We start from the raw sequence: 12,874 nt of genomic DNA, 5'->3' as shown, positions 1-12,874 counted from the left end.
TCCTGAGTTTTCAGACTGCAGCTTCTCATTTGCCTAAAGTTAATTTAACACCACCAATATTTAGCTAATTGCCTCATATGACTGGGGCTTTGTGTATGTGTCTCTCTTCTGGGTGCTGGGTATGTGGTACTGGCAAAGGACAGTGCTAGAGAAGTTTCCAGGAACCACTCATCTATTTAAAGCTGAGCACGTGCACGTGTTCAGCAGGGTGGATATCTTCAGGCTGAGGATTACACTGCCTGTCAATGTGCCTTCTCAGTTTTTCCAAGCCTGAATACACTTAAAACCTTCCTGATGGCAGCAGGCCTGTCAAACCTTTTCTTCTCTAGTTTAAAGAGAGAAGTGTTTTGTTCTGTATAAATTTTATACCGTACAGGTGATTTGCTTGAGTGATACACAGAAAAGTTTGGAAGCTTCCCTGCTGTTCGCAGGCACACACAAATTCCATGGACATGGGGGAGTCAATCTGACAGGATGAAATCTCTGCACTTTGCTTCATTAAAATCTAAATTTAGATCTTTTCATAAATTGATGTACTGTTTATTCTTCCTATTACAAACTCTAAGACTTCAGTGGAAAAAAAAAACCATAAACCCCTGCCACTTCCAAGAATGCAAGTTTCCATTAAACATGAGAGCCAAAGCTGTAAAGCTCAACGGTGGGAAAGAAAAAACTTCACTGATTTCACTGGTTTGTTTTTTCTATTTTTTTTTTTGTGCATAATTTCTCCTATACCCATCCCAAACACAAAAACCAGTGCTGGCTGTCCAGCTGAACAGTATAAGGAGCCTGACTCTGCCCAACCATAGCTGTGACCCATGAAAAGGGACGTCTTTTTTCCTTTTCTTGCAGAGACAGGTAATTAAGTTTGTCAAAGGCGGTGAAGGTCACGAGATTCTGGCTTTGGTCTCCCGAGCACAGCTTCGCTTTCTGCTCACAAGCCGTCCCAGCCAGATTCGAGGGGAGATGGAGTTAGGACGGCACAATTCTCGGTTTGCCAGGGGAAGCAACCAGGAGTGCAGCCGGGGTTGGCTTCGCTGGCTTTTTTTTTTTTTGCACCCACGAACGGCGTGAGCACCTCGGTCCTCTGCTCAGTGGGCTGGTCCCATCCTGAAGCTCGCCGAGCGCCGCATCCCCCGCGGGCACCGCGCAGCGCAGGGAGCGCTCCCCGCCCCGCCCCGCCCGCGGCGGGGAGAGCGGCGGGGCTGCGGGGCCCTGCGGAGCGGTGCGGGGTCAGGCAGCCCCTGCCCTCCCCCGGGGGGACGGGCCAGCCCGCCGGGGAGCCGGGCTTTTCCGTGGGTTTGTGCTGTCACCCCGTCTGGGGACAAAGTTTGGGAATAAAGGGAGGGCTTCCCCGCCTGATCCCGGAAGGGAAGGAGAGCTGAGAAGGGCAAGCGCGACCGCCTGCTCCGTGGAGGGCCATTCCCTGCTTCCCGCACCTCCGGCTCGGCTCCTTCTTGTGATGCTCGCGGGGGACGGGGCAGGGGCTCTCGGCGGGGTGCTGGGCGCGCTGCGGGGCTGTAGCCGTAAGGAATGAGTCTCCACGCTCTCTCCACAGACTAGCCCCCGCTCAAACAGGAGACGTCCGATTCTTCAGGTTCTCAAGGATGCGAGTAACTTAGTGATTCGTGTTCTGGTACCCACCTGGGCACTGCTGCCTCCTGGAGATACAGCCCGAGGAACCGACCTGTTGTACGTCACGGTACTTACACCCGCGTTTGTGAGGCCGTTGTGCAGCCTCCCTTCCTGCACGGAGCGTCCAAATGGCATCTTTCCTTTCTCTTACGAGCTGATACCAACTGCTCCTATAAAAATGATGGTCTGAAAGAGGGAAGGCACTGTAGAATTAGCATTTAATGTAATGGGTTTTGGTAGGGGTCACCCGCCGGGGCTTCTTGCTTGTAGTGGCAATTTGACCAGGTTCTCTCTCTTTGCAGGGTAGAGTGAGCCCCGCGGAGACGCTCTAGAGGGACCACCCCCCACTTCTCATCTCGCTGTGAGTGGACTATGGTGGCAGGAAGATGTTGGCTCGGAAGAGTATCATCCCCGAAGAGTATGTGCTGGCACGGATCGCTGCCGAGAACCTGCGCAAGCCGCGCATCCGGGACCGGCCGCGCAAAGCCCGCTTCATCGCCAAGAACGGCGCCTGCAACCTGGCGCACAAGAACATCCGCGAGCAGGGGCGATTCCTGCAGGACATTTTCACCACCTTGGTGGACCTGAAGTGGCGTCACACACTGGTCATCTTCACCATGTCCTTCCTGTGCAGCTGGCTGCTCTTTGCCATGATGTGGTGGCTGGTGGCTTTCGCCCATGGCGACATGGACCCGAGCACAGAAAACGCCGCCAACAGCACCAAGTGGACGCCGTGCGTGACGTGTGTCAGGTAAAGTGCGGTCGGTGGGGTGAAGGAAGGGTGGGGAGCAGAGGCTGCCTGCTGTCCTGGAGTTGCCTAAAAATGCAGCTTTTGGTTTACACGAACAAAACGTTGTGTTTGGTTGAGACAGCTGAAAAGTGCAGTGTTTTCCTCTAGATTGCGTATATTCAGCAAGCCTGCCGGGCTTGGAAAATACTGTACTGTAGATTTCTTTGATTCCTTACAGGATCTGAGAGAGAGGGAGACCTGCTGCTTTTCATGTGTCTCCACACTCTGTGGGTAACATACCTTGCCTGTCGAGATAAGAGCCTGCTGCAAGAGTGGGTATGTGTTATATGTATTGTAACGTTGTCTACGGCAGCGGGAGCATCTCCAGCCTGGTGGTCACTCCGGAGTGGTGCCCGAGAGGCAGGACACCAGCTGTGGGTGCCAGGCAGAGCTAGCAGGAAGAGTGTCACTTAGGACAAAACTGGATGTCTTTCAAGATGACTCTCGCAGGACAGTTAAATATGGGGTGCTTCAAAATACCTTGGTGAAGCTGCAGGTTTGACAGAGGAGCTGTTTCCACAGTGAACATGATGTGTCGGACAGTGAAAGCTTAAGGGATGACTAGATTAAATGTCACCTGCTAGGGTATTTTTCCTTCCACCCCCAAATCCATGACAGTTGTCAAGGCACTGATAAACTGGCACATTCATACACAGAAGAGAAGACTGTTAATTGGAGGTGGGGTAAGCAATAAGATCGCTTCTACATCTGTTAAATCTCTTTTTTTAGGGAGAAAAATCCTGGTTTGTTACCAGCAGACTGCCCCAGCTCAGCTGCCCTTACACATTGCAGTGCTATGAGGGTCTGGAGAGCTGCAGGGTCCTCTGAGACATCAGAGAATCCACTTCCCTTTTCTTCTTCCTCCTTCATAGTTTTGAGACACCTCACCAAGTTTGAAGGGACATTGTATCTGGCTCATGAGGGAGCAGAGATTTAATTCCCCTTTGTTCTGACAATTTTTTGCTACGTGAGGATTTTCCAAGCTAAAGGAAATGGGAATTTTTCTTAGCTAACCTTCAATAGGTTTGGGGGGATTGGAGCAGGGGTTGCTGCCTTGTTTCTTTTCCAGTGTGTGGCCACAAGCAGCCTCCTCTGAAATGAGATCTCATGACCTAGCTTGCGCCCGCAGGAGTGTTACCCCCGGCATTTCTGGGATTTGTGGGATTGGTCCAGCCAGAATTAATGAGCACTACAACCCTCCTGCTCTCAGGGTCAGCTGAGGGGACATCCCTCTGTGTGGTTGGCAGCCCCCTCAGCTTGGCCCACCCCATGGGGTGGCTACTGGGTCACCCTGCAGAGCCTGAGCTGGATGCCAAGGGCTTCGTGCCGCTGGGACCGGGCCCCTCCACAGCCAGGACTCTGCCCCTCATCCCCTCCCTGTAGCCCCAATTGCTGCAGCGCCACCTTGGCAGCTTTTCCAGGATGTCTCCTGCCAGGACAGCCAGGAGGGGTGTGGAAAAGCAGAGCGAATGAATCGGTGTAACTTTCTGGTTTAGCCCGTGCCAAAGAACACACATCCGTCCCTTGTGCCAGTACCTGGGGTGGCTCAGCCAGCAGCTGCTGGAGTGTCCATGTGCAAGCCATGGAAAATCTTCTCCCTTCGTAGTGAAATACTTGCCCTTGTTAAATCTGGCTACCACTTTGGTCAAAACCAGGTAGTAACACTGTGATTGCTGCCATTTTTAAGGATGGCGAGTTGTTGGGTGCAAAATATCTTTAATATTGCATTTAATATTATATGCCAAAATAATGGCAAACAATTTTTAACCTACTTCCCTGAGGTTTAGGCCCACAGATATTTCAGGAGGGCTTTCTTGGGTCATGCCATTACAGATTTATGGGAAATCTGGCTTTTGAAGTTTTAACCAGTGCCCAGAACTTGCACAGCACTTTAATTTTTCAAAGTACTGCAGAAGTTTCTAAGTCTTGCAGCTCTGCCATAGGAAGCGAACATTATCCAAAAAGGAAAACTGCTACACAGCTCTAAGGGAAAGGACCTGGGAACAGTGTGGTTTGGAGTTTCTGGCTCCCTTTTCACATGGTCAAAATGCTTTACAAACTTGCTGTTTCAGTTACTCCCACTGTTAAAAGTGGATTTCCTTTACTTTGTTTTTCTTTTTAAAAGAAGGGGTATTGTTAAGGAAAATCAGGGTATTTACTCTGCAGAGCTTTAAGTTGAATTAAGCTGAATTAAGTTTAGTCCAGGAGCTTCATTCTGCATGTAAATAAATATTCATGAGCATAAGTAATCATTCCATGGATTTATATTAATTAACTCCTTCGTACCCAGTTTGAGTGGATTGCAAAAATAAACCCCCTCAATACAAAGGGATTGGCTAAAAATTAAAAAAAATACAACAGGTGAAGAGTTCTTTCAAAGATATCTCTGCAGAGACTGGCTGGTTTTCTGAAAGATGGACTTTCTCGTTCTAAAGAAAGTTATCCCTGATATGACCCATGCTATTTTAATGTCTCCTCATGACCCCAGTGAAAATACAATTAGGAAAAAAAAAAGAAAAAAAATATTTAAAATCAGATTCATTGAAAAGTAAACCAAACCCAATGAATTATTTAGACCCATCTTCATGGGCAGGACATATTTTCCATGGGTGAAGCCCTGTTGAGCATGATGATGCTTCAAATTCAGTGGATAGTACTGTGTTAAAAAGGTGACTATGATATTAGTTCATATGAGACCCAGCGTGCTGCGAGTTTACCAGATAAACCCCAAGGTACTGATTTTAGACACATGAGACTTTGCTGAAGCATGTCTTTGGCTGTAAAAGGAAATTAAAGACCCTGATATATACAGGGGATATGACATTGTGGGCTACTATAAATAATGTATTTTAGGAAGTTTGTGGACAGGGTTTTTCTGATGTCCAGCACCATAGAATATTAGAGAATTTAACTTAACCCGCACTTCTATAACCCCCTTCTGTGTGCTGAAATTTTCCGGCTGGTCTTGCCATGGCAGTGAGCTAAACCCAAGCCCTGGGTCACAGGATGTGCAGGGGACACCATGGAGGCCACTGGCCTCTCTCTGCAGCCTGATCCTGCAGGTTCAGTCACAAGGCAAGCGGGGTTTTGGGAAGTGTCACGAATCTGGGAGTGTCCCCTTTCCCTCCAGGAAATTCTGGCTCATGATTCAGGTAGCATGAATGAAAGGCCGCAGTTTTCCCCGTTTCCTTTCCCTGGACAGGCTGGTGGAAGGGTCTCAGTGTGCCAGCTGATTGCTCACTGTTGCCAAAACTACCTCTCTCCACCAAGAGCTTCATGGGATGGAGGAGGTGGAAAGCCCAGCTGTTACAGAGCTGTTGACTGACACAGTGGGCAGGATGTGCTCCTGAGCAGAGATTCCCATGAGCTGCTCAGGGTCATCTCGTGTTACAGACGGTGTTTTAGGGGCTCAGGCTCTGAGGTTTCCCTGCCACCATCAGATACTACACCCACCACACAAAAACAGAGTCAGCAAGTGCACAGTGGTGGTGTTAACAGAAGGCTTAAGTATGCCAGAACTGTACGAATAGGTCCTTAAATTTGTTTCTACAAAGTACATGTGAACAGTTTCCCAGTTTGTGTTGCCATGTCCTGGGAGTTAACTTGCTGCAATCTTCCCCTACAGGTCTTTCACCTCCGCTTTCCTCTTCTCCATTGAAGTCCAGGTGACCATTGGTTTTGGGGGCAGGATGATGACAGAGGAATGTCCCTTGGCCATCACGGTGCTGATCCTGCAGAACATTGTGGGTCTGATCATCAATGCCGTCATGCTGGGCTGCATATTCATGAAAACAGCGCAAGCCCACAGGCGGGCCGAGACCTTGATTTTCAGCCGGCAGGCCGTCATCGCGGTTCGCAACGGCAAACTCTGCTTCATGTTCCGAGTGGGAGACCTCAGGAAGAGCATGATCATCAGCGCCTCAGTGAGAATCCAGGTTGTGAGGAAGACCACGACCCCTGAAGGAGAAGTCATACCCATTCACCAGGTAGACATCCCCGTGGACAACCCCATCGAAAGCAACAACATTTTCCTCGTGGCGCCGCTGATCATTTGTCACGTCATAGACAAGCGGAGCCCTCTCTACGACATCTCCGCCGCCGACCTGGCGCTCCAGGACCTGGAGCTCATCGTGATACTTGAAGGAGTCGTGGAAACAACGGGCATCACGACGCAGGCCAGAACCTCCTACGTGGCCGAGGAGATCCTGTGGGGCCACCGCTTCGTGCCCATCGTCACCGAGGAGGAAGGTGTGTACGCAGTCGACTACTCCAAGTTTGGCAACACTGTCAAGGTGGCTGCGCCGCGTTGCAGCGCTCGGGAGCTCGACGAGAAGCCCTCCATCCTCATCCAGACCCTGCAGAAGAGCGAGCTCTCCCACCAAAACTCCCTGCGGAAGCGCAACTCCATGAGAAGGAACAACTCCATTCGGAGGAGCAACTCCATGAGGAGAACCAACTCCTCCCTCATCGTGCCCAAAGTGCAGTTCATCACACCCGAGGGGAGCCAGAGCGCCTCGGAAACGTGAGACACAGCTTTGTGTGAGGCTGCTGGGCTTTGGAGGGAGGAGACACCTGTGGTGGTTTTGCTTAAATTTCCTTTCACTTCAGAAAACGAGAACACGACGCAGAAGAGAACCGTGCAAGAACTATTTATTCCATTGCTTACTGAAAGCACCACCTAATGGCATAAGAAAACACTTTAGCACTTAGTGTATGAATCAATAAAAAAATGGCACGTACACTAAAGAAAGCACAGTTCACCCATGTAATATAATGTGTATTTATACTTGTTTTAATGGCACGCTAATTGTTTTAATAGTATTTTTCCTAATGGGGGTCTCTTTCTTGTCTTCTGCTGGGTGTCACAAGGTGTGGGGTTTTCCTGTGTGAGTTACTCACCTGCAGGCAGAAGTGAGTTCTTTTACCAAACTTCTGCATACAACAACTCTCACGGATTTTGTGCAAGATATTTGGATGTCCATCTTTTTCGTGTGAATTCCTTAAAAGAAGTAGCTAAATCCCTCAATGATTTCACTGGAGGAGAGCCACTATTTTACCTTCATTTTCCAGGCTTTTTCTTTTCCTTGGTTTGTGGCAAGGGCATTTTGAGAGCCCATTCAGGTCAGGTGAAGTGACCTGTCCATCCCACAGGAAAACTGGTGCCACTCCGGGCAGCAGTGGCAGGAAAACCAGTGGAACAGCAAAGAGATACTCGGCTGCAGGACAACACACATCTTAGTGTAGCTGTAGCCCAAGCTGAGAAACTCCAGTCCTCCTGGCTGCTACCTGAGCATCTGTTTCACTGAAATGATTCAAATTGGAAAAATCAAATGCCTCTCTAACATCCTCTTCGTGTCGGTGGAAGACCAAATCCTGTTTTGTTTTCTCTTATAGATTCATACATGGAAGACAACACATGTACATCCTTCACTTACAGTATTTTTCATAGGATTAAGTCTGTTTGCTCCAGCAGAAGGTTGCATTTTGCCAGTGGGAATTCATGAATGGGAATGTGAGGAAACCATGCCAATAATATTAGAGAAAGTATTTGCAAAACTATCCAAATAATTTTCAGGGGGACTTGGGTGCTGCTGCTGCTGAATTACTTTTTTTTTTCAACAGCATCTCACTTGTGTTTTTATATAACCTGGCATTGAGAATTGGTGGTAAACAGCTTTTCTCTTCAAAGTAAAATGGACATTTGTTACCTAGAGCCATCCCAAAAGTGTCATCACACATTTTTCTACAAGAATACATAAATGTATTAAATTACGTAAATACATTAATTGTATCACATTTGGTAATGCTAAATCAATACCTGCTTTTTTTTCTTTGTGAATAAGAAGCATAATTATGGACAAATTCACATTCAAATTTCTTTAAAAAATAGTGTTATGTCTGTGGCTCAAGAGAAGGTCTGTCCTTGTATTGACTCTCTGAGCCACTCAACTATTTGAATACTTCTGCAATTTTAAATATTTGCTTATTCCTGTTGGGTAAAATAGTCAGAAGCAATGCTGGATTCTCATTCTCTTTGGAAGTCGTTTCATCAGCAGTTGCATGGATGGTTTTTAGGCTTCATATAGCGTTGGGTGGAGGCAGGGAGGGGCATTGCTCTGTAGTGTAGACTCCCTGCTTTTGGAGCAGGTGCTCTCCAGAACATCAACTCTGACAAATTACTTCTGTCTGAAGCAGTAGCGGAAACTGAAGTTTCTGCTAAAAGCATCCATTCCCTGGCCTGCCCACTAATGTCCTGGAAGAATGGATGGTGAACATCTGGAGATATTAATCTGTCTGTTTTGTGTCCAAACAATGAACATCTGCAGCTTCCAAGAAGAGTCAGAGCAAAGCATATACAATTTGTCTCTGGCCTCCGTTTCCAGGGCTGTGAATTTCTTTGAGGTTGTCTGTTTGATACATGGTTAAGTCAGATGCTGTACAAAAGCAGATTTTCTACAAAATAATAATAAAAAAAGTGACAATTATGATTTCTTCCGTCTCTGATTTTTCCCTATGTCTTTCCTCTTTTCCTTTGTATTCTCCATTCATTCTCCTCTAATCTTAGTCCTTATATCCCAGCCTTTTCCTTCTGAGTAATAATTTTATTTATTTATTTATTTATTTATCTATCTATCTATCTCAGTCCTTCTGAGTAATAATTTTATATTATCTCAATGTTCTGTCAGTATTTCAGATGAGTTTTTTTTTTACCCACAACCATTTTCTCATTTTACCCCTAAGTACATTCTTTATTTCATTTTCACCTAACGTGCTCTGTTTCTTGTCAGACTACTATAGGGATATTGGTGTTTTGAGACAACACTAAGACACCCCAGTCCAGTGCCAGGATGTTGAACAGATACACAAGGCAGACCCTTCTGTCATGAGTGTCATGTTCACATGTGCTGTGCTCCTGCTCTGTGCAGAAAATCCTTTATTGCAAAGCCCCTTTCTTGAGCAAGTTTTGCAGACCTGGAAGAGGTCAGTGGTAGAAGCAGCCAGCTGTGGAGTAGGGAAGAGGTTTCAGGCCTGAGAGCTGCATTCCTCACTGAAAGGACACGTTTCAGACACAGCTTTGCAATATTGTGCCTGCTGAGAGGGGATGAGCTGGCAGTACCTCAGCTCAGTATGTTTAATTATTTACTCTCCCTGGCAACTTTATCAGAAAGGGGCTTTATTTTAAATTTGAAGTTTTCTGTGTTTAATATAAACTGCCAAGTTAAGAATGACAGTTTAGATTTCAAACAAATACTACTCACAGTTCATACTGACATTTAACCTCCTGTCTCTCTCACTGATAATAATTTAGGAAAGTAGAAGCAATAACATATAATATAAGCATGATCCCTTCACACTTATTTGTGTCCCTGCTGTTCCCATCCTCCTGCAACGTGGTGTAACTGGAACTGCGTTACTTGACATTGCTTATTCTGTGTATTTAATATGCTTTGGCTCTTTGAACAGCCTACCAGGGAGATGTCACTGAAGAGTAAAACTATTTTCTAAGCATAGAAAAGTAATTGCAAAGTCCTTCCAGGGCAGGTGTAATGTCTGGGATTGCACTTTATTTTTTCTTTCTAGCTCTCACTTAAAGAACTTCTCTGTTTCAGACAGAAAAAATGGCAGTGAGACCCTTTGTCCTCTTTTTGGACACCCAGAAGATTCAGAGTTAACGTGTTGGAGATGCAGAGAGCAAACAAACACAGACAGTGCTTACAGGGGATATCAAGATTAATGCTCCAGGGTTGCAGCCAACATCTGAGTAATAGGCTTTGGAGAAAACTTTGGAGAAAACTTAGGGTGTTGGCAGGTCATTCCATGGCTGTCACCTTCAGGATTTCTTGTGCTCTCTTTGGAAACATTTTGTGCGAGCCAGGGGCAGAAGCAGGGCCTCGACAGGGTGCAGCCTGAGGAGGGTGGGGACATCAGGTCTCTGCAGCAAGTTGCTCTTCAAGCCCAAGGGCTGCTGAAGATACAAGCAGGATAGGCAGCTAACCATTAAAAGTTAATGTCAGTGGGATCATGAGCCAATGAGCAATAACTGAATGTGTTTTGGGAGCCCTTGAACACCCCGTCTGGTCCCAACAGCTCCTCAGACAGCCAGTGGTGTCCTGTTAGCACAGGCTGCCCAGAGGTGGTGGATGCCCCATCCCTGGAAACATTCAAGGTCAGGCTGGATGAGGCTCTGAGCAACCTGATCTCACCGAAGACATCCCTGCTCACTGCAGGGGGTTTGGACTAGATGACCTTTAAAGGTCCCTTCCAACCACAACTATCCTATGATACTGTGGCACTCCTGTCTGCTCAAAGCACCTCTCTTGGGCACCCTCCAGTGCATCCCGCTCTGCGTATCAACCCCTAAAGCCAATAAACCAGTAAAAACCTCTGCATTACCCCTGGCATCACTGTGGCCTTGTCAAACAATTCCCTCCCTGAACTGTTGCTTCATGGGCATACGTTGCACCACAGCAGTTTGCCCTCTCCAATTCAACTGCTTGGCCCCATCCACAGAAGGGTCAGCCCAAGCTTTTTGGGATACTCAGGGCAGAGAGAGAGCCAGAAGTACATTCAGATTTAGTTAATACCTCCTGTATGCAATAGGCCTTTGCCCTAAAGCCAGTGTTACTTTAGGTCATGGGGTCATTTCAGGGGCCCAGACTTGCCTCGCAGCCATCCTGAAGGTATTTCACCCAGCACATGCCTTATCTGCATAAAGTTCAGGCCAGGAATCATGCTTGTGCTTTTCCACCTGGAAAGCAGCATGGACAAACCATTCTTTCTGACTGAAAAAAGCCCCCCATGGCTAATTCCCCATGTCTTTTCCTCCTTCAAAAACTGGAGATTGAGGACGTTTCGTGAAGCCGGTTTCCAAGCACTCCAGTGATTGTCACTAGCAAATACTTGTTGCTGCAAGCTGCAAAAGTAGTTAGTCCAAGACCAGAAAGGAGGAAAAAAGGAAGACCACTGGAGGAAAAAATACATTAGATATTGTGTGATGAAAGGGACAAAGCTTTCATTATTATGTGGAGCCTGATATTTTCACAATACTGGTGGTGGTTTGGAAGGCATCACCAAGCAATAAATCGTGCCATATTGCACTCTTGAACCCAAATTGAGGCTGCAAATTCCCATCTCTCTAGCCCAAATTTCCTGGTTTGGGTCGCTTGTGTAGTCAGGTGAGAGTTAACTTTTTCAGTCCCAAATGCTTACATTAAGATATTTTTCCCCCTATATTTCTGTTTACATCACATCCAGACTAATCTAAGCTGATAGACATGAGTTTCTAATACTCCTAGTATATTAATAATGCTTCTCAGCCCTATCTCCCTGAATTATATTTCCTACTTTTCCCTTAAGGGTTCTTTGAACTTAAAAAAAGATTTCTCATGTGATAACTGGACAGTAAAGATAAAATATGCTCCCACATTCCCTTATTGGACAATGAAGAGAGATTTAGCCAGCAGAGACAAGATCTGTGCTGTCCAACAGAAACAGCCACAGAGATTGAGGCACTCACAGTCAGGACACATCATCAAGGGGCTTGGATTAAAAGAAATATTTTAAAATACTAAGTATTCAGTGGGTTTCTGTCTGAGGACTCTCAGAACACTGCTAAGTTATTGGCCAACAGTGAAGGGAATATTCTGGGATCATCAGGACACAGTACAATGTAAGAAAGACAAAAAACATGCATTCAAGGAATATGTTGTCCATATTTTTAGTCATTTTTACTAATTATTTTAACATGTAGATAATAAAATTCAAAGGGGCAAACAAAAGAATGATGGATACTCTCTTCACATTTAATAAAGGTTTAACACCTTTTTTTTTTCTACTCTAAAGGAGAGTTGATCCATCTGGAGACATTACTCCTACACACAAACGTACTGGAATTTTCTGGAGGATATGTGTTAATCCCAACACACTTTTCTGGGCCCAAGGCAGGAATAGCTGTGCAGGATGTTATGGGATAATCTAATGGTCCCTACTGCCCTCCAAATTTATGGATAGGGAGAGTTGATGAGTTTTGGTCAAGAGAAAGCCATCCTCTGAGTCTTAAATTATTCTCCCACTGACGAAACAAAGAAACAGGGGAAAAAAAAAACCCAGCAGTTAGGCATCCCCAATTATTGATTTATTTTGACAAATGCATTTCAGTGCTAACTGTGGCTTCTTCAAACAGAATTGACGAACGTCCCTGGGGATAATTCGTTAAAATTAGGGTGTCTTATCATTACAGGAGTTTACTTGGGTTTCTACTGTTGTTAAACGTTGGCTTTGTAGCAAGGATGAGAAAGCCAGCTTCTGTGTGAGCCAAAGGGAAATTATATTCCTTGGTTTTATGGTCTGAGGTCTGCTGCAGAGACCATAAAGTGAGGGTTGGCACTGGAGTGACTGCAAAGGGCTGTTGTGGTTTGGGGTTCAGTGTCTTCCTCATCCAGGGAACAT

General features: G+C 46.2%; 1 protein-coding gene across 6 annotated transcripts; it reads left to right on the top strand.

Moving 5' to 3' along the window:
• Positions 1-788: 788 nt before the first annotated feature.
• KCNJ8 (potassium inwardly rectifying channel subfamily J member 8) lies at positions 789-8,910 on the top strand. 6 transcript variants are annotated; one of them, XM_032688716.1, is made up of 4 exons: positions 789-858; positions 1,559-1,692; positions 1,938-2,386; positions 6,051-6,951. In XM_032688716.1, exons 3-4 carry the CDS (start codon positions 2,022-2,024, stop codon positions 6,949-6,951), a joined length of 1,266 nt encoding a protein of 421 aa, XP_032544607.1. In that variant the 5' UTR covers positions 789-858; positions 1,559-1,692; positions 1,938-2,021. The 6 variants fall into 6 exon arrangements, with proteins under 6 accessions (XP_032544607.1, XP_032544606.1, XP_032544610.1 ...); XM_032688715.1 differs by lacking the exon at positions 789-858 and adding an exon at positions 1,202-1,299; XM_032688718.1 differs by lacking the exon at positions 789-858 and adding an exon at positions 1,279-1,295.
• The last annotated feature ends 3,964 nt before the right edge of the window (positions 8,911-12,874 follow it).

The sequence above is a fragment of the Chiroxiphia lanceolata genome, chromosome 5 (assembly GCF_009829145.1).
Source record: "Chiroxiphia lanceolata isolate bChiLan1 chromosome 5, bChiLan1.pri, whole genome shotgun sequence".
Taxonomy (NCBI): Eukaryota; Metazoa; Chordata; class Aves; order Passeriformes; family Pipridae; genus Chiroxiphia; species Chiroxiphia lanceolata.
The sequence above is the reverse complement of the archived record's forward strand: the minus strand, read 5'-3'. Positions and strand labels throughout refer to the sequence as shown.

Excerpts from the sequence above, each read along its gene's own strand:
- KCNJ8 (XM_032688719.1), top strand. The coding sequence starts at position 2,022 with ATGTTGGCTCGGAAGAGTATCATCCCCGAAGAGTATGTGCTGGCACGG. Across the intron at positions 2,387-6,050 it reads CCGTGCGTGACGTGTGTCAG|GTCTTTCACCTCCGCTTTCC; the intron begins GTAAAGTGCGGT and ends CTTCCCCTACAG.